We start from the raw sequence: 24291 nt of genomic DNA on the forward strand, positions 1-24291 counted from the left end.
GTAACTCCTCTCTTACCAGGTACCCCGAGGTGCACCTCTCTACCCCTAGCACCCACCTCAAAAACCTCTCTTGCAGTCTCTCCAGTCCTTCCCATTCCCTCCACCCCAAATCTCCACCCCGTAACTAATTACCGTCCACACCAACTTATCAAACAGCCAATACCCTCCTTCCCCAGTCGTTACCAAACCTCCTCTTCCCAATCCCCAATACCTGCCCCATTACCGCTGCCCTTTCCTAATTCTGTCTTCCACCTGCTTCCTCTGCCCCCCGTCCCTCATAATCACATACCCCAGGTACCTGAACTCCTCCACCTCCTCCAACACCTTGCCCTTCCACCTCCAAGTCATCTTTTTCCATCTGCCCCCCCTTCTGCATCTCATTATCTTCGACTTCCCCGCGTTCAGTTGCAGCTTTCTCTCGTTCAGATATTTCTCCAACCCACTCATCATACCCCTCAACCCCTCTTCGTCCTCCGCCACCATAGCCACGTCATCCGCGTAGGCTAGTGTGTAGACCTTCTTTCCCCCTAGGTTTACTCCCCCCACCCCACCCCCTTTTTCCAACACCTCGTCCATGTCCGCCAGCAGCAACGTAAACAACATCGGACTTAGCGGGCACCCCTGCCTCACCCCCTTTGCCGTCCAGAATTTTCCCCCTCCTCCCCTCCCACCCTTACCCTACCACTCGTCTCCCTCAACACCTCCTCGCACCTCTCCACCAGCCCTTCCCGTATTCCCCTTTTCCTTAGTGCATTCATCAGAATTTCCCTATCCACCGCGCGCGCATGCTAATTAGTGGGGAATCCTGCGATCCTTCATTAAGACAAGGATAGCAGGGCGGTCAGGACGTCGTGGTGGGGGCCAGCGTCGATCATGCGACACGCCGCCCGATCAATACACATTGAATTTTATTACACATTGTTACACATTGAATTACGAGAAATCTGAAATTTTATATTTAATTGTTAATCACATATCTGTTAACGTTGTAAATAATACTAAGAAATATACATAGATATTAAACCCACTGGAAGACAACAAAAACAATATTTAATAACAACTCTTTTACGATAAATGAACAGTTTTCGTTCAATGGACCACTGTCGCAAAAATTCAACAGGCATTTTTCTGACAATAGTTCAATGAGCGCTATGAAAATAATTTATGCCACACAAAAAAATTGTTATTAAAACATAAAGGATTAATAAATCATTTGCTTTTTACATTTTTCTTTATTGTTTGGATATATTCCGAAATATTTCACCTACAACTTCAAATACTCTGTAAGCTTCGCTAGATTAATTCTTGGAAATTCTGAAAGTTGATATTTAAATTTAAATTGCAGCCAAGAGTGACCGAAATTGACCGAGATTTTTTACACAACGTTAATTCCATATTTCACCTTGCCAAAACGATCAGTGCTAGACCAAAATCTCTTAAGGCGGTGGCCCCGGCGCGCATCCCCTCCCTAGTTCCGCACACCGTACACGAGATTTGCAAGGGTACGGGAGACACGCTCTCATTTCTTAATAATGCAAAGATAATACTGTTTTGTAGTCAAAAGCGTTAGATAAAGGTTCAGTCTAGGCGGCAAAGGTCCTCAGAAGTCCTACTTTTGCGTTTTTTGCCGTAATTTGCAATATCAGCAGCATGCTGATTTCGTGTGTTGTCGAGTGACATTATCGTAAATATCGAGAGATTTAGAGCTCGTATGGAGTTCGTAGGACCTTTCCCGCCTAGCGGGAACATATAGGATCTCAATGCAACGCCAATCACGTTGTATGCTTACGTATTAATCAAATAATTGCGGGAACCCACAAACATTGCATCATTGAGGAAAATTGGATATTTCATCAAAATATAGTTCCGGCATTTTTCGTTACGAGCGCTGTACTCTGTTCCCGATCTCTCTCATCGTCAGCAGTTACTGTATCGGTAAAACAGAGGCCTATAGGAGCATGCGCGGCGCGACAGCGTGGATGGCGCTGTCGTAGCTTCATTCGAATAGCCGTGCCGGGGCACACTCACACACCGCCTGGTCGGCGTGTACGTGTGTCTACGCGGATCGCAAGGGTCCGGGATGCCTGGAAATATTTCCCAATAATGCAGAGACGGGACTTTTCCATAGTGAAAAGAGCTAGATAAAAGTTCAATCTAGGCGGGAAAGTTCCTCAGCAGTCCTACTTTTCCATCATCGAGAAATGATTAGCAATATTCGGCAGCATGTTGTCCGCCAGAGAGGCCTGTAGGAGCATGAGCGTCTCGTGACGCCAGGCGTGTTTCGAACGCCTCGCGAAATTCACATTTTGGCCTCTGAATCAAAATAACTAGAGGGTTATGAAATCATTTCAACGGAAAAATTGTGATTTCATTAGTTTCTTTTCGCATAAATCGATTTTTTCAAATCCTGAGGTGACAGACAAATTTTTTGATCGGATTTGGAGTCAGCGTGATAAAGTCTACGAGAAAAGATGTACAGAAAGTCAAGAAAAATCTAACCGTGCATGGCATTGGATAAATCACAATTTTAGTTAAATATTCCAAGTTTATTTTCAAAGTTAAAACATGTTTGTACCATAGTCTCTCTATTTTTCCCTTATTTTGCAATATTTTAACTTCTAAAAAAAAATCATAGCTCTATCTCATTTCTATCGAAAGTTCTTTGAGTTTGACAGAAACTTCGTCACTTTGTCAAATATAGTGTTACGAGTATCGATATGTTACGATATCGAGACATCGCGCCGGATTGTCTTCGTTGTATCGTCGTCACTAAGACGACGCGGCTAACTTCTCGGTTTTATATGTTGTATACATATATAAAACTTTGGAAAATGCCGACTTGAGTAGTAGCGAAAGAGAGAAACGAAAATTGAGAGAGAAAGCTAGCGACTAGACATGTTTGCCACATATCATCCTTCGCCTCACTGTTGCCATGTCATCAATCCCGTAAATGTACAAGCGTTTCGTGAAACTGATTTCTGCATGAGCCCGATTCAGCCGACCAACACATGCTAACACGTACATTGCCAAGGGCGCGTAGATATATGCAGGACTCGTTGTCACATTACCTTTGCAGTTTTTCGCTAATATCTCTGAAATGAAACTGGAACGGCGGTCACGTGTATGCAAAAGCTAGGGAAATCATTTGATTTATATTAAATTGAATCAGTTTATTCTTAACATTATAATAATTTTATACATACATTACCAGGACTTCTTTTAAAAAGAAAATGAGCCGGAATTTACTTCCTGTCAGAAAGAAAATTATATTCAAAATGAAATTTTATGCCACGAAGCGCATAAAAAATTAAACAAAATTTATCATATTTTTTTACTTTAGATGTCAAATCTGAAGACAAGAAACAAACAAATACAAATTTACAACTAAAGACTAAACGTAAAATAAACTTGAATAATATCATATATATAAAAGTTTATAGCATTTTCCAAAGTTTTATATATGTATACAATATATAAAACCGAGAAGTTAGCCACGTCGTCTTAGTGACGACGATACAACGAAGACCATTCGGCGCGATGTCTCGATTTCGTAACATATCGATACTCGTAACACTATATTTGACAAAGTGACGAAGTTTCTGTCAAAATCAAAGAACTTTCGATAGAAATGAGATAGAGCTATGATTTTTTTTTTAGAAGTTAAAATATTGCAAAATATGGGAAAAATAGAGAGACTATGGTACAAACATGTTTTAACTTTGAAAATAAACTTGAAATATTTAAACAAAATTGTGATTTATCCAATGCCATGCACGGTTAGATTTTTCTTGACATTCTGTACATCTTTTCTCGTAGATTTTATCACGCTGACTTCAAATCCGATCACAAAATTTGTCTGTAAGCTTCAATATTGCAATGAGCAGTGTGAAAATTGTCTCTCTCTCTCTCTCTCTCTCTCTCTCTCTCTCCTAAAACTACCCTCTCCTCCGTCTCTGCATTTGTGGTGTCGCGTCGATCCCGGAATTGGGGAGAATCGGCTCGCGACTGGGTAATGGTTTAACGGCGAATGATTGTAAATTCAAACTCCGGAGAACTAGTCTTTATTTCTAAAATGCAAGACTCGGCTTGCCTTCGGTAGCTTCTAAGCAGCTCGGTGCTTGAAAGAATTCGAATTCTCGATAGCTCTAGACAGCTCGGTGTACTAGTAGTCAGGTTGGTGTATCAGACAGTTCTGTTGTTGTTACAATATTTTGGAATAAGGTAGGCTCGGATGTGGGTGTGGTCTTAGGAAGTTGTCTATGATTGGTTGAAGGATGTGTTTGGAAGTGGTGGAAAATTAGGAAGAGTGGGAGTGGAAGATACATTTGGTTACAGGCGGCTACGGCTATAAAACTATAAATTTCGGTACGCTAACGGTTCGCAGGCCAACATGTGATCGTCAGCTGAGGTTGTTCGGATTTTTGACTACGCCAAACTACGGTAGGTTTTTTTATGGCGGTCATGGTCATTATGCCGCGGGTGGTTGGTCTAGTTGACCTTCACGGTCGTGCAGATGTCCCTTTGCAGAGGGTTTTTACGACGGAACAGCATTATTGGGAAATTTTTCGAGGCATACCGGACCCTTGCGATCGGCGTAGGCACACGTACACGCCGACCTGGCGGTGTGTGAGTGTGCCGCGGCACGGCTATTCGAACGAAGCTACGACAGAGCCATCCACGTTGTCGCGCCGCGCATGCTCCTATAGGCCTCTGTTTTACCAATACAGTATGTTGCTCGATACTGAACTTTTTTTTTTATTTTATTGATACTGAACTGTGGAAAACATTCCTAGCTCCCCTACTGGACAGAAATGTTACTATTTAGCTTCTTCTAGCGGCCGTTCTTTCATAGCGTGACGATCATTATTTTGTCGGGGTCAGGTTCGGTCGGTCCGCCCCCCTTAACAGATTTTTTATATGTTTCCACAAAAATAAAAAACAAGCGTAAAACAGATTTCGGATTAGCCCATATTACTTAGTGTTTAACACCTTTTTAAAAAAATTATTTTTGTCAAATAAGCGCTGTACCTGTGGCAATTTTTCACAAATTTTCAAACAAACTCGTTGGATAGTTTCGTTTTCACGGAATTTTTGTCGCTTTCTGGCCATTTGACACCACTATGTGGCGCGGCATGGTAACGAGCATGCATAAAGAAAACGTATACCACAATTACAATCTGGAAAATAATTAATTTGTCTTTAATTGATTTCTTCTGTAGATATTCAAAATGGTGGCCAGGTTGGATGGAAGACAAGAATCATCCGCCGATTGTGGGCTCACGACCTGTCTGCGTTGTGATGAAACGCAAATTCCCATGCCACGAAAGACCAGACTCACTTTGCGTGGCTGATTATTTCTTTTGGGATGCCGAAGACTGTGCCACTTTTACGAAGGGCCACTTTTATATTTGCAAGAGACCATACGATGACATCGGTATAAAATTCTTAATTTGCTTTCGAAAATATTGTTACATCCGTTCTGACATATGTATGTTGTCAAGGACGCCATTTTGAACAACTTGACATACTTATCCGTATAAATAATACTACCGGGAGTGACGTGTTTTTAATAATAGATAAGAGGATTTCGCTTGAGTTATTATTTACATGTAAACGTTACAAGTAGTATATAAGATTTTAAAATCTTATATATTATTTTTGTATATTCTCTTTGAGATGGTATAGTTCAAGTTGGTTGGGGTTAGTGAGGTGAAGGGGTAGATAGGGCCGGCCGGTCCTAACGGCTGCATCGATTTTTGAGGCATTTAAGCCTATCTGACTAAAAAAGCTTCGAATAAAAGTTATTCAATACTTTGATCAGTAAAAACCTGAGGTCGTCTTGACTTTTTCAAATGACATTATGTTTTCTTCCAAAGGCCATTGTATAGTAGGTCGCTAAATTCGCTTTTTCATCAGCTATAACAATATGAAGTCAGAAAAACGTAGTGCCACTTAAAAAAGTCAAGGTGACCTCAGTTTTTTATTGATTAAAATTTTCTCTGAATTTTTATTATTTCACTCGATTCCTATCAAAGTATTGAATAACTTTTATTCGAAACATTTTTTTGTCAGATTGGCTTAAATGCCTCAAAAATCGGTGCGGTCGTTAGGATCAACACCCTGTATACGTACAGACAAATAGCAATGCACTAGAATTAATATATTTTTGTTAATAACTTTTTAATAAACAACGAGCCACGGCTAAAACCTTTTGAGGGTTACTCAGGAGGGTCACCTAACAACACATCCCTAGTAGTATTCATGGTTGGCATTTTTTGGGACCTTCATTGCACTATTGATTAGCCAACCGTTAAAAATGTCGCCTATTATTCGGGTGAGCCAACAATCATTGCCAAAGTAGGCCCAACATCACTAAAATACGAACGGTCAACTGGGCCCGCTAACATATTATTCTGATTTTTCCTTTTACGGTATATCATAAATAGTATATAAACAATGTATCTCCGGGGTAAAAATTGGGAAAGACGGACAAAAAATCTTCATACTCAGTTCGGACGTGAACTTTTCCTTTTTTTTAATTTTTTATTTGCTAGGATTTTACAATGTTTACCGGAGGTGCAAATCAAAAATACTAAAAACTACCTTAATATATACCAGGCTTATAAAGTGGGAACGTATTTGGTTCGTCGCTTCATTTCTATATTAGTAAGAGTAGTACAGTAGGGGGGGTTTATTCAACAAATATTCTAAGACAATCTTGTCGCACGGTAAAGTTGTCACAGATCAAAAAGAGAAAAATGAAAAAACTAGCATTAGTATCTAGTGTGTGTGTGTTGGTGAGAGAGTGTGTGCGTGTGAGTGAGAGGGAGCGTGTGCGTATGTTAATTCCCAGGCAGGACTAGTTATGAATTTTAAAGGGAGATAGGACGCAGTTTTGAACCTACCTGCATACATCGGCTACAGTTCGGGAAAATAAGGATTGTTTAAATAAATGTTTATCCTTATTTTTGAGAAAACTAAAATTATCGATTTATTTTAGAAATGATTCTGAATCAGCTGCCCCCCCCCCCCTTTATAGGCTGGCCATTGTTTCAAAGTTTGTTCAAAGTCATTGTTCCATTGTTTTTCAAAGATGCAGGCTCAGGAGTCTTTACCTTGCATCTTTTTATCTTTTTACTGTCTCCTGACTAGTTAACTCTATGCTGACAGGATCCTTTTACTATGAAATTGGAGTATTTTTCTTATAATTTGACACCTTTCCTGTTGGTTCTCAGGGTTTAAATCGAGCTTTATTTGCGTGTCTTCGCAGGAAGATAAGTTAAAGTCTTGTTTTCCGCGTTAATTTACTGCGTAGTCAAAGTCTTTAAATACATCTGACGAGTGGTCCAAAACGAGATTTAGTTGTATCAAGCGGGTGATCCATAGTAGTGGTTTCTGGAGTAATAATATTATTGAAACACATTCCGCGGACAACCCCACGGGCCTCGTGTTTCGTTTTCAACGGTTAAGAAATAATTTTGCAGGTACTTCCTTACTATTTCTTTACCCATGTTTTAATTTGAATGGATCTTGGTTTCTTGAATTTGGAATTTATAAAATATGAATCCTAGGGATTGATATTGCCTTGTGACTCCTGCGAAATATATTCTTACATTTCCTTAAGTTTTTAGTTTTATATGTAATGCATGATGTTTACATATATAATGTTCCTTAAAAATTATGATGCTTATTTTAATACTTTATTTCTATATCTTCCTTCTCGCGTAACACCATCGAATTTTCGTAGCAATTTGTTTATCTGATTAATTATTCATTGGCAGTCGAACCACCGGACGTAACAGCGTGTGAGATAATGAAACTTACTCTAATATATAGGAGTAGTGTGTGATTATTTTAAAATTAACATATTGCGCTAAAACTAACTGCGGAATTAATGAGCTACGCATTTGTTATATACAGTTATACATATACATAAGGCGCGTATATACTCATAACACTATAACGACTGTCTGATTGTACATAAAAATTGAAAGGAGCAGCGAGACGATTATATTAAACAGCAAACAAACAACATTTTGAAGTATCTAATTGAAACTATTAGTCATTCAAGACAGCCAAACGAAGATGAAGAACATACGGCAATGAATCGTATCCCTTTGGAAGAGGAAAACCAAGGGTTGAATACACCTGTGAACGAAAATGGAAACAATAGAAAAACGAGCGATTATGAAACTCATCAAGAAAAAGATATTGAAAATATGTAAATTGAAGCACAAAAAGAAGAAAACAGAAATTTTGACATTGAAGATCCTAGCACATGGCCAATTGACAGAAAACAACAAACAGTATATTTAATAGTTCAGCATGGTCCTGTACAAGTTACTCAATTTAACTTCCCTAAGAACGAAAATAACAAAAGTTACTAGAGAATACTGACAAATGGACAAAGGACAAAACGAAGATGGCTAATTTATTCTAAATCTAAAGATAAGGGTTACTTGTTTCGCTTGTAAATTATTTTCCACTACTGATATTTCTTTGGGGGCAGACTGATTTTGCGATTGGTCTCATTTAACACAGCGAATCAAAATGCACGAACGATCTGCGGTACATTTACGAGCTATAAACGAGTGGCTTCAAACTGAACAAAATTTTCGCAATATCAATCTACTTGATAACGAGTGCGAAAAATTTTTAAGACTTGAAGCAGCACGATACACAAGTTTTCCAAAGAATAACTGCCGTTATTTTATATTTGGTACAACATAATTTAGCTTTCCGAAGAAGTTCCGATACTTTGTACACACCGCACAATGGTAATTTTTTGGGTTTAATGCAATTAATTGCAAAATTTGATTCTGTTCTATATGATCATTTAAACAGAACAGGCATAAAAGGACATCATTATTTATCGCATTCAATTCAAAACGAATTAGTAAGTGCAATGGCAAAGAAAGTACAAAAAGTAATTATCGATGCAATAAGGAGAGTAAAATGTTATTCCATTTTATTGGATTGTACACCAGATGTGAGCCATCTAGAGCAATTATCGGTTGTTCTTCGTTATGTCAACATAACAGACGAAGAGTCTGTTCATCATGCTCATTCTGAATCAGTTGGGAATAAAAATATCCGACTGTCGCGGACAAGGATATGACAACGGTGCCAATATGAAGGGAATATATCAAGGAGTACATACAAGCAAATATATTACGTGTAAATCCAAAAGTGTTTTACGTACCATGCGGTAGTCACAACTTGAATTTGTTATTGGGAGATATAGCAAAATCATCAACCCAAGCACTACATTTTTTTGGTGTTTTACAAACGATTTACACGATATTTGCAGCATCGACATCGCGTTGGGATGTTCTAAACAGAGTTGGGCAAAATATTTATCTAAATAAAGATTTCGAATAACGAATAAAAGATAAAAAAATTTTTATTCGTTATTCGAAGGTTCGAATAAAAAAAGTATCTTTATTCGACGAGTATCGGATAAATAATTTTATTCGACGAGAATTTATCCGACGAGTAAAGATAATTTTTTTTATTCGAAGCGGATTTATTCGAACTTCGAATAATTTTTTCATCTTTTATCTGTATCTTTTATTCGAAGGCCATCTGCTTACATTGTATGCTGTTTGGCAGTCGCTGGGTCTTCGACGTTCGGCGCTCGTCGGTCCTCGTCGGCCGTCGTCGCCGTTTATTCGCCGAGCTGGCAAAAGTTATCCGAAGATTTATTCGAAGCCTTCGAATAAAAGATACAGATAAAAGATGAAAAAATTATTCGAAGTTCGAATAAATCCGCTTCGAATAAAAAAAATTATCTTTATTCGTCGGATAAATTCTCGTCGAATAAAATTATTTATCCGATACTCGTCGAATAAAGATACTTTTTTTATTCGAACCTTCGAATAACGAATAAAGATAAAGTATCTTTTAATCGAATCGGCATTTAAATAATTTTTTATCTATGATAAATAATGCCCAACTCTGGTTCTAAAAAACCACGTTGAAAAAATTACACCTAAACCATTGTCAGAAACTAGGTGGGAATGCCGTTTTGATAGTGTAAAGGCTATTCGATTTCAAGGTCACCAATTTCGAAACGCCTTGATTGAAATTTACAACAACGCATCTGACAATAAATTGAAAATTTAGATTTTGTCTATAGTGCGCAAGATAATATATAAACTTTATTTGATTCCCCTAGGAGTTTCAAATCCTTAAATCACCTCCTCCTTCCATCGCCGCTTTTCCATTTTCACTTTAACCTAATTTAGTTTAAACGTAAACTTAACCTATATATAATTCTATATATACAGGGTGAGTCCGAAGAAACAGAACACCTGAATATCTCCGTTACTTTTAGTTGTACAAATAAACTTCTTAGGACAAAATTACACTGTTTGAAGGGCCATATTTAACTGTGTAAGGGAAAAAATTTTCAAGGTCATTTTTTAATGAGATTTCAAGGTCATCGATGTTTTTTTAAATGGAATGATATATCTTCGTTAATGTAATGTTGTAGCTGACAAAATAAAGAATTCATCCATGTAACACAATATGACCTACAAATGACCTTCAACCCAGAAAAATGGAATAAATAAAATTCAACGTGTAAGATGCATTTGCTTTATTTCTGTTACGCAAAATGTTCAAAAATATTACCTTGAGCTGCTATACATTAAAATGTATCGCAATACACAACATAATAACAGATTCGGTGTTGACAGGAAGACATTTATGATATTCCTTCACCTATACGTTCGTACAGAATTGTGTTTATTAACTACTAATTACTCTGAAGACCTTCTTGCTATCAGATTTCCACTGTTTCTAAAATGTCTAATCTATCAGTTTATCGATGAACGTTTCACAATGCGTTACTCGAAGGAAGACAAGATTGATATGATTTTCATTTATGGAGAAAGTCGTCAGTGTTTAAGAGAAGCAGTGCGGTTGTACAAGGACCGATTTCCTAATTGTAATTGTCCATCAGTTTCCGTTTACTCCAATTTGATAAATAAATTCCGTGAAACTGGTAGTGTTGAAAATAAAAAATGTACGAAGGTGAGGACTTCACGGCTAAATGAATGTATAGCAGCTCAAGGGAATATTTTTGAACATTTTGCGTAACAGAAGCAAAGTAAATGAATCTTAGCTGTTAATTACACATTGAATTTTATTTATTCCATTTTTCTGGGTTGCAGGTCATTTGTAGGTCATATTGTGTTACATGGATGAATTCGTTATTTTGTCAGCTACAACATTACCTTAACGAAGATATATCACTCCATTTAAAAAAACATCAATGACCTTGAAATCTAATTAAAAAATGACCTTGAAAATTTTTTCCCTTACACCGTTACATGTGGCCTTTCAAACAGTGTAACTTTGTCCTAAGAAGTTTTTTTGTACACCGAAGAGTAACGGAGATATTTGGTGTTCTGTTTCTTCGGACTCACCCTGTATACGAAAACAAAAAAATCAATTTGAAATATAATAATTAACATGTTTTTAGTTTTAGCAACGTTTCTAACGTCTGTAAGACGATATTTAAATGATGGCAAATATTGGTTGGGGTAATGTAGTATTATCATACGTAAATTTCTTGGTAATTAACCAACTATAATAATTGTAGGCGCAACGTTGGATATTCGTTGACAAATTGTCATAATTTTTCATCGCATACCCTATGTTGGGGATTTGTAGGCAAAACCACTAACCATATCCCAATTAACCTCTAACCGTTGCATACCGTTGACCAACCATAAATGTTACTAGTATTCAGAAACATGAAGAAAACTCAATTTTGATGTAGCGCCTGCCTATGTTGACCGCCTGCAGATGTTAGGGTCTAAGGTAATAAAACCTACCCTGACTTTTGCAGGATGGCAGAAATTATTTTATTTCCGAAATGACTTTACGGGTGTAGAAAATTTAACTACCCCATCATAAACGTTGCCAGCCGAGTACCGCTGGGGCCTGTCCGACCGCGCGGCACGCGCGGTCCCGACAAGACCTTTTTTCCAAACATTTGGCGACCACCTTTGCCAGTGACCATGAAACAACAGATGCGGGATTTCCTACCCCCGCGAAGCATAGCTCCGCCTTCCTATTTTCGGAAAGGTAACGCCTTTCCGAAGATCAGGATATAAAGGGAGGAAATCCAGAAAACTTTCTTCTTGTACCTCTTGCATTTCTCGCGCTTCTTGCTAAGCAGTCTACGTACTTCGTCTGTCGGTCTCATTGTACATTGAACACGCGATTAAATAAACAGACTATCCTGTTAAATAAACTGTCTCTGTTTTGTGGCAACACAACCACATTTGAATATAACATGTTTTTGTTTGCAGTAACATTTCTGACGTCTTACAGTGAAACGGATCGCGCCAATCTAGCTGGATAAAATTCAAAAAGAGCGATTTTACTACATTTATCAGTTGATGCAGTTACAGTTGTATCAAATATGAATAATGATCACATTTTTATAAAAATTGATCTGGTTTTCATAATGAAACAACATATTTTAAGTTATTTATAATGCAATATAAAATACAACTGATTTTAATAATGGACTTAGACAGTGATATATGCATGCAATAGTTTATTTAAAGATACGATATTTTTAAATACGTACTCAAGTGATCATTATTCAATAATTCCTTCCTTGCGTCGAAACAAATAACCGCACGCTGTTCACTAAAAGATCGAAGAATTGGTCGACAGGTTTGGCATAAAACCAGTGGGAATTATCAATTGTTTTCTGCGTCAAAGCATAAGATTTCGTGCCCTCTGTTCCATACGAAGCAGCCAAATATAATTAATAAAAATTGAAATATTTTGACCTACGGCACCTATCGGCAGCTAAATTTAGTCACATTTTGAATCAACGAATCACCGAATACATTACTATAAGAATTAGCACCATCAAGCAACAACAGCATTTTGCAGGCCTACGTAAAGTTGAACTTTTACGATCGTTGTAGGTAAAACCACTAATCACATCCCAACTAACTCCCAAACGTTGGCTACCGTTGCCCAACCATAAATGCTACTAGAGATATCAAGGTAAAGGTCCATTGATGATGGGTTCTCTAAACGCAGTATTTACCAAAATTAAAATAATCTAAGGCAAATGGAGTTACTTACAGTTATTGACAAACTAGGTAAATGATTAGAAACTGGCGAGTTTATCTCGTAACCAAACTGGTATACGTGTAAGGATAATTACTTTTAAAAAATTTGTATTTAATCTTATATCATTCTCTAATTATTTAAATAGGTTGCGTTTACGGGAAAGGAGGCCAGTACGCGGGAAACGCGAATGTAACAGCAGCGGGGAAACCATGTCTTCCATGGAGTGATGAAAAAGTAGCCCATTCGCTTTCCATACTTGTTAGTTTCCCTATTTTACGTTTTTTCTTTTTTGACTTTAGTGTGCTTTATTTTCTAACTTATCTAAAGTGTTCAATCAGTTATCATTTTGTGTCTAATGATGGTTTGAGAAGAATGGAATATTTATGTTTTAGACTCTTAATAGAGAAGTCAAAGAAAAATTGAAGACTCATAATTACTGCAGAAATCCGCAACCACTTAAAGAATCGAGTCCATGGTGTTTCGCAGGACTTAAAGGGCAGCGAGAATATTGTGACATCCCTCCTTGTGGAAATATTGGTATGTACTACATACATATTTACAATCTAATATTGATGTAGTTTCCATCTTACAATACAACTTCGATAGACTATGTATTTCTCACAATCAAAATTAATAATATGTGTCATTATTGTTCAATACTAACGCTCTATAACACTGTCCAACACCTTTATTTTGCAATACTTATTGGGTGATTCTTATAGACATTGTCATACTAAAACCAAATCCGAAAGCAGAATTGCTCTATCACGCAACGTATTCGAAAAATAATGGGTTTTGTATATATGCGTGATTTTGATAAAAAATGACGTGTTACGCAAAAACTAAACATGCGAGAAAGTCCAGGTTCTTAATTAATAAAGTCTAGGTTGTTAATGTTTGAAAAAGAGCGGCCGCGGGTACTTTATACGCTCTATTTTTGTATTTATGTGAAAAATCCTTTATCTAGGAGGAATTCACTATACAGGTATGCATTCTACAGACATTCCTGGTAAAGTAACCATTCACGAAAAGTATTTGCTTCCTTTAGTATATGAGCAGGTTAAGAAAATATTCATTGATAGCTTGTGCGCGACGCATTCGCGCCAGATGGCCATTGCAGCCTTTTCTTGATTCGCCAAGGCCATCGCTATGCGTAGTCGACGTTGGTACCACTCAAATGTCTTTGCTTACTATGCTTAATTACATACATTTTTTTTTTGTCTTTTTGGGTGTCAATCATTACACAAAATTATGAAAATACGAGTTTCATTCACATTTCATTGTGGAAATGCTTAATAAAGAAAATTAAATACAAAAACTCAGCTATTCCAGATGTAAACAAAAAAAATCTTTCCGCCTTGCTTAACGCTTGTACATGGTATCCCAATTTTCAATAATAAGTGTCCAACAGTAATCTACAAGCATCGCACATAAGTCTTTATCACATAAATCTACAGGAACGAAATTTCTAAAGTGCCTATTCTGACATCCTTCGAAACAGCTTATTAAGATTTTTTCATTTAAAACTAGCTACAATTTCGAAAGACCTTTTTAATGCGACAGATAATGTGTTTATTCGTTAAACATGTTTCGTCTTCCAATAGCATTTTCAAGATTCTTTTCCCTTACATTCGTTGACACGGTTTATTAGGTCCTTTCAATTGAAACTAGTTTACAAATACAAAATAATTGTTTTAGTGGAGCAAGACAATATCCATTCTTCAAATGGATGTTGCACCCTTAATAACATTAGGTCTTATTACCTATAAAATTAAATTTTCCAAATCAATGCTGTCGCTCCATACAGGAATAAAACTATTAATACACTTGCACACAATGGGACGTTTGGGCCTCTCCTCAGCGACCCAAAGGTTATGACGGTTCGCTTGCTCTCATCCACTTCGATCGCCTTGTCACGGGACAATTGTCGTAACCCGGGAATTGACAATGGTTACTTCGTGATTTCGCGAGTTAATACTTCGGAAATAACGTATTCTGAACCGTAGTACGAGATACGGAGTCGGCACGGTAGAATAACAGCGCGTGGCGTAAGGTATTCACAACTGGACTACTTTATTGAGTTGGCGTGGGCTTTATATACAGTTTTGGGGGTCCGAAAGGGCACGTTATCTTTGATGACGAACCTTGCGATCCAAAGGGCATCTTGATGAGTGTTCTATGCGTCAGGAGAAGATGACGCGTATGGTGAGCCAAGGAGTATACTCTATGCGTCGGATAGTTAATAAGATTGGCTTGACAGCCTGCTGGGGGTACCTGATGTACCTACATTCTGTAGGAATATTTTAACGAAACTCTTACGCCTTAGGTGTAGCGTATCGGGTGGAATAATTTAATACCGATTTCGCTAATGTCCTTTATTCTCTCTTAACAACTCTATACTCGATACTTCGTCAACGCACTCGCTCGCGACTCTCGCTCTTCTGACTCTAAGGCCCATGTTTTGGATCTTCGTTGGGTTCCGTAACGAGGAACCTTTAACTTACGATACGGAAAAAAGTGATAAATAAAATGTAATTTGTGGGAGAGCTAACTGATTTATTATACCGTCACAGCGATTCTCGGAAAAGAGGACGAGGGCTCGACGGATTGCCGTGTATATTGACGCGGCTCTCTCCCCTCGCCGCGCACCCCGAACTACTCGGTCCGCCCGAAGTGTGCGGGGAGAGAGAGAGACGAACCGCGACGACGGCCGAGTCCTCGATACAAACAAAAGTTTGGCAATCGCTAATTCGCTGTGTGTGCGTGCAGACCCACAGCAGCACCGAACAGCTGATTGCTCGAACAGCCCACTTTCATTCTTCTTCTCTCGCACTCTCATTCTCTCTCTTTCAGTCTCACATCCATTCGGAAAACCCAATCGGTCACGTACGCCCTGCGCTTGGCGCCCCTAAACACTTCACTCCTGTCAACAAGACCCAAACACGTTGGCGCTACGATGTCGCGTCCACAGTTATTCTAAACAATCACTCTAACACAGTGTCACATTCATAACCCTACAAATCGTACATGTGGAGATCGGAGCTAGCTGAAGAAGAGGCCGCAGAGAGGGGGAAGGGGTGGGACGCCAGACCCCGGAGTTAGTAATTAAGCGACCGCCGGAGAGTGAGGTTGTCGGGAGAGTGTCTCTATAGTGTACACCTGAATAAATAAACTGAGTGTCGTAGCCCAACAGGATCGTACGGCGAGTATTATTTAACGACCCTTGCATCGGTAAATCCCCGGTAGTAGCACATTTGGCGACGAGGATTTTTCACCTTCAATATTTACGAACCTTTGTGTATAAGAATACCAATATTTACGGAATAAATATTGGGGGACGGCTGTGAGCCGAGACGCAGTGTATTGCGGGACGGCTGTGAGCCAAGACGCATTGAATTGTGAGACGGCTGTGAGCCGAGACGCAGTGTATTGCGGGACGGCTGTGAACCAAGACGCATTGAATTGTGAGACGGCTGTGAGCCGAAGTGCAGTGTACAGTGAGAAGGCTGTGAGCTTATGGAAATGGCGTTAAATATATCGGGAATAGGAGTAAAACCATTTCTATGTGAAAACATAGACAAGAATGTAATCAGACTTGAATGGGAAAAATGGCTCCATTCGCTGGAACTTTACCTAGCATCTGAAGATATAACAGATTATGGAAAAAAAGAAGTAAACTAAAAAAGAGCAACTACAAGAGGTTGCCTACAGTTTGCCCGGTGCTATTGAAGCGGTGGACGCCGATAAGAAAAACGATGTTTTCAAGGTGCTAGTAGACAAACTGACAGAACATTTTTCCCCAAAACAAAACTCCACCTTCGAACGTCATCTCTTCAGGAACATCAAGCGGGAAGAAGGAGAGAATTTCCGTAAATTCGTACTAAGAAGTAGACAACAAGCAAAACGCTGTTCCTTTGGAAAAACTGAGAGCGAAGCAATAGAAATAAACATGAAAGACAAAATCATCGATAGCTGGTGCCCCACGGAATTACAGAAGAAGATTCTGGAGAAGGAGCGGACACTAGACGAAATTATCGAATTGTGCCAAGTACATGAACAAATAGCGAATCAATCGACAGCCATGAATGCAAGTTTACCAGGACCGAGTACATCATCGAACACGTACGCCTCAATAAATAAGCTGGGATTTCAAAAAAGAGGACAATCTCATCAATGTATCAGATGCGGAAAATCCGGACACACCGACAATATAAAAGCATGTCCGGCAAAGGATGTGAAATGCCACAAGTGTGGTTTTCAGGGCCACTTTGCTAGATGTTGTAGAACGCGTCACCAAAGGAAAAGACCTGCTACCCCAGAACGATCCGAGCAAAAACAGAAACGATTTAAATCAAGGATCAACTATGTCGATTCAAGCGCCTCAGCATTCGAGGCACAGGACAAGATTAAGGACTTCGATTGCTTCAAAATTGACTCGGAAGAAGGAACCACAGATAACTCTGATGATTTAATCGAATGCCTTATTGGGGGCGTACGCCTAGTAGTACTCATAGATTCTGGGTCCAAGGTGAATGTAATAAAAGGCAAAGATTGGGAATTTCTTTCCAGGAATAGAGCAATTATATGGGATCTTACCGAAACCACAGATGTTCTAAAATCGTACGCATCCGGACGTACACTTGAACTTAAAAATAGATTTGTAACAAGAATCAATCTGGTAGGAAAAAAGGAAATCGTCGCACCATTCTACGTAGTGATGAAAGGAGACATTTCACTGATCGGAAAAGATACAGCAAAACAACTAGGAATATTAAAGCTGGGATCACAAGCGAACGGACCGGAGGAAGTAATACCGTCTCCGAAGATAAAGAATGTGGTAGTGAAACTGTCCATAGATCCTTATGCAAAGCCGATTCAGCAAGCGGTGAGAAGAGCACCGATCTCAGTGGAAAGCCTGGTTGAGGGCAAGCTGGAGGAAGCCTTGCGAAGCGACATCACCGATTGTGCTTATCTTCAAACCATCAGGGGATATCAGAATCTGCGTAGACATGCGCAGAGCTAATGAAGCCATCCTCAGAGAAAACTATCCACTACCTACATTTGACTCTCTTACAACAAAATTAAGGAGAGCAAAATATTTTTCACGGCTGGATTTATTAAGTGCGTATCACCAACTTGAGTTACACGTGGACAGTCGTCCCATCACTACATTTATCACTCACAAAGGCATGTTCCGCTATAAGCGCCTCATGTTCGGAGTGAATTCGGCAGTCGAAATCTTTCAAAGAACCTTCGAGGCAATATTATCACATTGTGTGAACTGTCTTAATTATCTAGACGACATAATCGTATTTGGTTCAACCGAGAGTTTCTTGACGCTGTCGAGCATCCGCTGGTACCAGCTGCAGTGGGGGCGTGATCCGGCGGCACAGGTGGGAATCGGGTTCCTCGAGAGAGCGTCGGCGACAGTGTTATCGGGATCGCGGCGATAGCGGATTTCGAAGTCCCATTGACCGAGTTCCATTGCCCATCGGGCGAGCCTTCCCGAGGGGTTGTCGATCTTCTCTAACCACTTTAGGGACTGGTGCTCGGTCAGGACGACGAAATGATAACCCTCGAGGTAGTGCCTCATTTTCCAGATGCCCCAGCGTACGGCCAGGCACTCGAGTTCGGTTGCGGAGTAATTCCGCTCCGCTTTGTTGAGCGTCCGACTTGCGTACGCGATCACGCGCTCGCCCTGCGCGCCGGGTTGCGTCAGGACGGCGCCGAGGCCTTCTCGGCTCGCGTCGGTTTGCAGCGTGAATTGTTGCCCCCAGTCGGGAACGGCCAGTACCGGAGCCTCGGTGAGTCGCCGGCGCAACTCTTCGAAGGCGGCCTGCTGCTCCTCGCCCCAGTTCCATTTCGTCGCCTTCTTCAGGAGACTGGTCAAGGGCGTGGCGGTCTGAGAAACGTCCGGTAGGAAACGGCGGTACCAGGACAGGAGCCCGAAGAAGCGGCGTAGCTCCTTTACGTTTGTTGGCCGGGCGAGTTGGGCCACGGCGGCAACCTTCTCCGGGTCGGTATGCAGTCCTTCTTGGTCGACTATATGCCCCAAGTATTTGAGCTGCTGACGCGCGAAATGGCATTTCTCCCAGTTCGGCCGCAGGTTCGCTGCTCGGAGCCGCTGGAAGACCTCTGTCAGCATACTCATGTGCTCTTCGAACGTTGGACTGGCAACGACGATGTCGTCTAGGTACGCGAAGGCGTACGGTGCGAGGTCAGGCGAAATGACGTTGTCCAGCAGTCGTTGAAACGTTGATGGAGCGGAGTGCAGGCCGAAGGGGATGACGGTGAACTCCAGTAGCCCTTTGCCTGGTACGGTAAACGCGGTCAGCGGCCGGCTGGCCGGTGTGAGGGGAACTTGCCAGTACCCATTCTTCAGGTCGATCGTCGATAGATGTCGGGCGCCTCGCAGTTTGTCGAGCGTGGCGTTGATATGCGGCAGAGGGTATGCATCCTTCTTTGTTACCCGGTTTAATCGCCGGAAGTCGACGCAGAATCGGTACTTCCCGTCCGTCTTCCTCGCGATGACTATCGGCGAGCTCCAGGGGCTCCGTGACGGCTGGACAACCCCTTCGGAGAGCATCTTGTTGACTTCGTCGTCAATAATGGCCTGCATCGCGGGATTACGGGGCCGATATCGCTGTTTAATCGGCGTCGGTTCGAGAAGCCGAATCTCGTGCTGTGCCAGCGGTGTTACGCCGCGGACGCCTTCGAATGAAACTTGCTGCTGGCGGATGAGCTCCCGTAATTGTTGGTTCTGGTGGTTAGTCAGGTTGACTAGTCCGGCAGGAGTCGTCAAGGCGCAGGTATTTCTGGCGGTTTCTGGGTGGCCCGGATGGATACGACGTTCCCCGAGGTGGATCTGGATCTGGTATTTCTGGAATATATCCATCCCTAGGAGCATGTCGTAATCTAATCCCTCCAGGATGTAGTACGGGTGGCACATGGGAATGCCTTCCACGGTGGCGGTTCCCCGGACGCTTCGGGTGAGGTCGGCTCTCGTGCCATTGACCATGGTGGCGACCGTATTCTCGGTTTGTATGTGCCATCCCGATGCGAGGCAGCGGCGTGCCAGCGGGCTGCTGATAAAAGAGCACGCCGACCCAGTGTCTATGAGGGCCCGGGCCCGGTGGTTTCCTATGGTGACGGTGGCATAAATGCGGTTGTCAATAAATTCTGGGGCCGGACGAGGTGTTACGGTGGTCCGGCCCGCGGATCGTTTCCCGTCCGATTGGTACGGGCGTGACACTGGCAATCCTTCGTCAGGACGTCGTCTTGCCCGCAAAAGGAGCAGAACCGGACTGCGGCGTTGGTACAGGAGAATCGGTCGTGTCCAGGCCGCTTGCACCTCCAACAATGAGCCGTGCGTTGGTAGGTGCCGGTAACGGCGAGAGTCGGCCTGGTGCTGGTACTTCTCCCGGTCGGGGCGGAACGCGAGCTACGGGCGTCTAGCCGGAGGTCCTCTTCGATTTCCTCGACTCGCTGTATCAGCTGGGCGGTGTCGTTGAATTCGCTGCGCCGGATATGCACGCGGAGCCCCGGGCGCATGTTGTAATACAGCGTGTCGAGTTTTCGTTCGGTGGTATATCCCCCACGCCGGCGGATAAGAGTGACCATGGCGGTAACGTAGGTCCGGATCGGTTCGTTTAGGCCTTGTTGCCTCTCGGTGATTTGGCGGTCCAGGTTCCGGAGTTCCCGGGGTGGCAGGAAGTATCGTCGGAGCTGGTCCTCGAGCTCTTCCCACGAGGAAATGGTTGGTACTATATCTCGGTACCACAACTGAGCGTCTCCGCGAAGGAGCTCAGGGAACCCGTGTAATAACTGCTGGTCGGTCAGACGGTACGTTCCCTGTAGTTCTCGTACGCGCTCCAAAAATGCGTACGGGTCTCGCCCGTCGAAATGGCAGTTCCATTTCCTCGTGTGATCGAGGATTTGCGTAGCCGGTACGGCCGATTCGTAGGCCGGCGGGACGGCTGGGCGAAGGGGGGTCGATGCGTCGTCCCCATCGAGCCCGTTGACCAGGTCGTTGTGGAATTCTTCCAGGTCTCGTGTCCGATCGACCTCTTCCTTATACCCGGGCTCGTCTTCGGGTTTGTCCGAATAGGCTTCGGGATTCCGGCGGACGTAGGCCACCAGCCTCTGCCTCAGCTGGACCACGGTGCCTCCGGTGCCGGTTCCAAGTTCGCGGAGCTCCTGCTTTAATTGCTCCTTGGTGAGCCTGTAGACCCACGAGACTCCCATGCCTCGGTCGTGGGTGTACTAATCTTCCGGACGGGGCGAGGCTTTCTCCCAAAAATGATAAGGGATCGCGGCGCGGCGGTTACTGCGCAGCGTAATTTGATTCGGCCGGAGAGAAAGAATTACGGAAACGCGAAGTACTAAATTTACAATTTACGTCGAACGGGAACGCGCAGCTTAAATCTAAATTCCTACTTCCTAAGTGTCGCTTCCTATTGCAAAAATACAGCCAGTCCATGTTCGGGCGCCATGTAACGGTTGCGTTTTCCTTCCTTTCGCGGTTAAACGCTCGCATAGGAAAACGCAACCGTTACAATCTTTAATAATAACTGTGATATAAACTGTATTATGGAGGCAGTTTTCGTAAAACTCGTCTAAAATGGCAAATTTTGATGGTCTGTATCTTTTAAACAATTTCGAATCACAACCCCCCCCTCCACCCTCCCATTTTCACTTGGGCTACAACATATTTCAATTTCATCAAAATTCGAAATATATTCCCAAAGAAATGATTTAATTCACATGGAATGATCCCTTTCCTAAATTGGATATTTCTTTAAAAAAAATAACAACTACTATTCTCGTTTTTACAATATATGTGTAATTTACGTATAATATAAGAATGTGTGATGCTGTTTCACCTGGTGGCAAAAACGATTCCTATCTCCATGACGTTGTAGAGCAGAGATACCGATAGTTTACCTAAGGAGCTGTGGAGCCCCTAAAAACATTGCTTTTCTGCCAAGCACAGCAGGGAATTGTCAACGCGCTTTCGAAAGGCCATCTGGAAATAATAAGACGTTTAAAGTTATGGCCCCAATGACGGGACGACCTTAAGGTCGCCACACACAAGACAGGCAAGATGCCGAAGTTATTTGGGCGTCTAGATTCAAGAACAGGGGTTAGAAATTTGCCGACCGAAGAATGGTCTTCGTGCCAGAAATCTTTTCCGACGTCGTTGGGGCCATAACTTTGAATGTTTTATTGCTTCCAGATGGCCTTTCCGGTGCCAGATGGCACTTGGCCTTGGTTGCGAGCACCTCGAGCCATTATCCATAATGACCTAAAAATTATTTATGTTCTACATCGTTCGAAATCGAGGATTTCGAAAGGGAGTACCGTATTTTTATTTTCGTAGGCCTTTCGGGTGAATTCGTCTAGACACGCGCTTTCATGTGATATACAAAAATATACAGCATTCCATTTAAAAACTTGAAGGTCGCTTTCATATCTAGCAAAATAGTATAAACAAAAAAAAAAATTACACACGCCATTGTGTTGCGTATAAAAAACAGTACCACTTTTTCCTTTCATTTTTTTCTATTATTTACTATTTACGAGAAAAATGCTGGCTAGTAATAGCGTGAACAACCTGTATATTAATAATTTCATTTTCTGTGAATAATTACACATATATAAATAATTTACCAATATAATTAATATACTTGACAAGAAATTAACCATTTTTATAAAAAAATTTATTTTTAACTTTACTTTTCGGATAGGTATAAAACATATAGTAAAAGCAAATTAAGAATAAATAAAAATGATTGACATATAATTAATGCAAAATTGTATTATGCATAGAAATTGTTATTATATGATTATTAATAACAATTTCCATCCTCATATACATGCGCATTTAGTATCATACGCATTCTATGCAAAAGAATATATTTCATATCGTGATATTCTCAGTCCTTATGGGCGACGATTTCGGCCGCCCAAACAACTTTAGTATTTTGCCTGTCTTGTGTGGGACGACCTTAAAGGTCACCCGCAGTTCGTACGGTACGGGCCTGCGGTGGCTCGTGAAGTATGACCATGACAGGGTGCGAAACGTGCGATCGTGTCAAGGGAGCGCACAGTGCGGACAAGTGGGGCATATCTCACTACACGTGTATATCACGATGTACTGTTATGCCGCATCATCCTCCAACCTTATCTTCGCCCTTTCTGCCCGGTTGAGTCACCTATTTGACTGGACTAGGAACGGCGGAGTTACGTGTCCAGTGACACATACTAGGATTCCAAAGGTCTTTGAAAAAGGGCCATATAAGGAGCCTTCTCATCAAAGGACGATCACTTCCGAGTTAACACTTCTATTGCACGGACGCATAATTTCTCTAAGCGCGAGTTTCTTGTAAGCAATCTGTTGGCGTGTGTGTGGCCTACTCAATAAAAACTTCAGGTTATCAAGAAGACAAGGACTATTTCTCGAGAGAATCCCATCTTTCTTTCTTCACGGCACAACAGTACCATAAATTTCTTTGACAAAATTGCATATTAGGGGGAAATTGATATTATTAATCATTTAACAATCATTTAACAATGCTTTTTATGCATAAATATCGTTAATTTTTCTATAACTTATTAATGTTATTGTTAAATTTCATTTTTTGTAAATAATTATCATTACATATGCAGGATGTATAAAAAGTAATGGTCATCCATCCTAGGAGTGCATCTACACCTCTGGATCGGTGGACATTTGTAACAGATACTTGCCGCTAAAATGCTTATAACAAAGAAAATAATTGTTAATGTTTATTTTACATCAATACCTTCTAGTCATCGAGAAGAGAAAAAGCTTAAAAGGAACCATGTGTCGCAAACAAATAGTTATTGAAATACAAGCAGTTAAAGTTTTTGCAAAATTTGATTGCGTGCCTCGGGACGAACGACATTTAAAGGGACATTCGTACCAAGCTATTGTCTCCCTGCCCATTCGGATCATATTATTGAAGATGCGAAATATGAAAGAAAACCTTATATCCAATATGTTATACATACGAATACCAATCCTACATTATAAAATACTAATGTAAAGGATACTTACAAATGTTTCAGAATCGTCTGTTCCTTCGGCGAATCCACAGGACACTACCATTTTCTTAATAAAGTCTACTTAGTAACTGCACGTTCTCACATATATCTAGTGAG

General features: G+C 41.1%; 1 protein-coding gene across 5 annotated transcripts in view; it reads left to right on the forward strand.

Annotated features, from left to right (window-relative positions):
• The window catches only part of LOC143363221 (uncharacterized), a 327991-nt gene that overhangs the window by 194920 nt on the left and 108780 nt on the right, over window positions 1-24291 (forward strand). For all 5 annotated transcript variants that reach the window (XM_076803819.1, XM_076803820.1, XM_076803822.1 and 2 more), the window contains 3 exons: window positions 5220-5434; window positions 13253-13365; window positions 13500-13644. In XM_076803819.1, the coding sequence (XP_076659934.1) occupies window positions 5220-5434; window positions 13253-13365; window positions 13500-13644 (473 nt within the window). The remainder of the gene's footprint in view (window positions 1-5219; window positions 5435-13252; window positions 13366-13499; window positions 13645-24291) is intronic.

Source organism: Halictus rubicundus, unplaced genomic scaffold, assembly GCF_050948215.1.
Source record: "Halictus rubicundus isolate RS-2024b unplaced genomic scaffold, iyHalRubi1_principal scaffold0028, whole genome shotgun sequence".
NCBI lineage: Eukaryota > Metazoa > Arthropoda > Insecta > Hymenoptera > Halictidae > Halictus > Halictus rubicundus.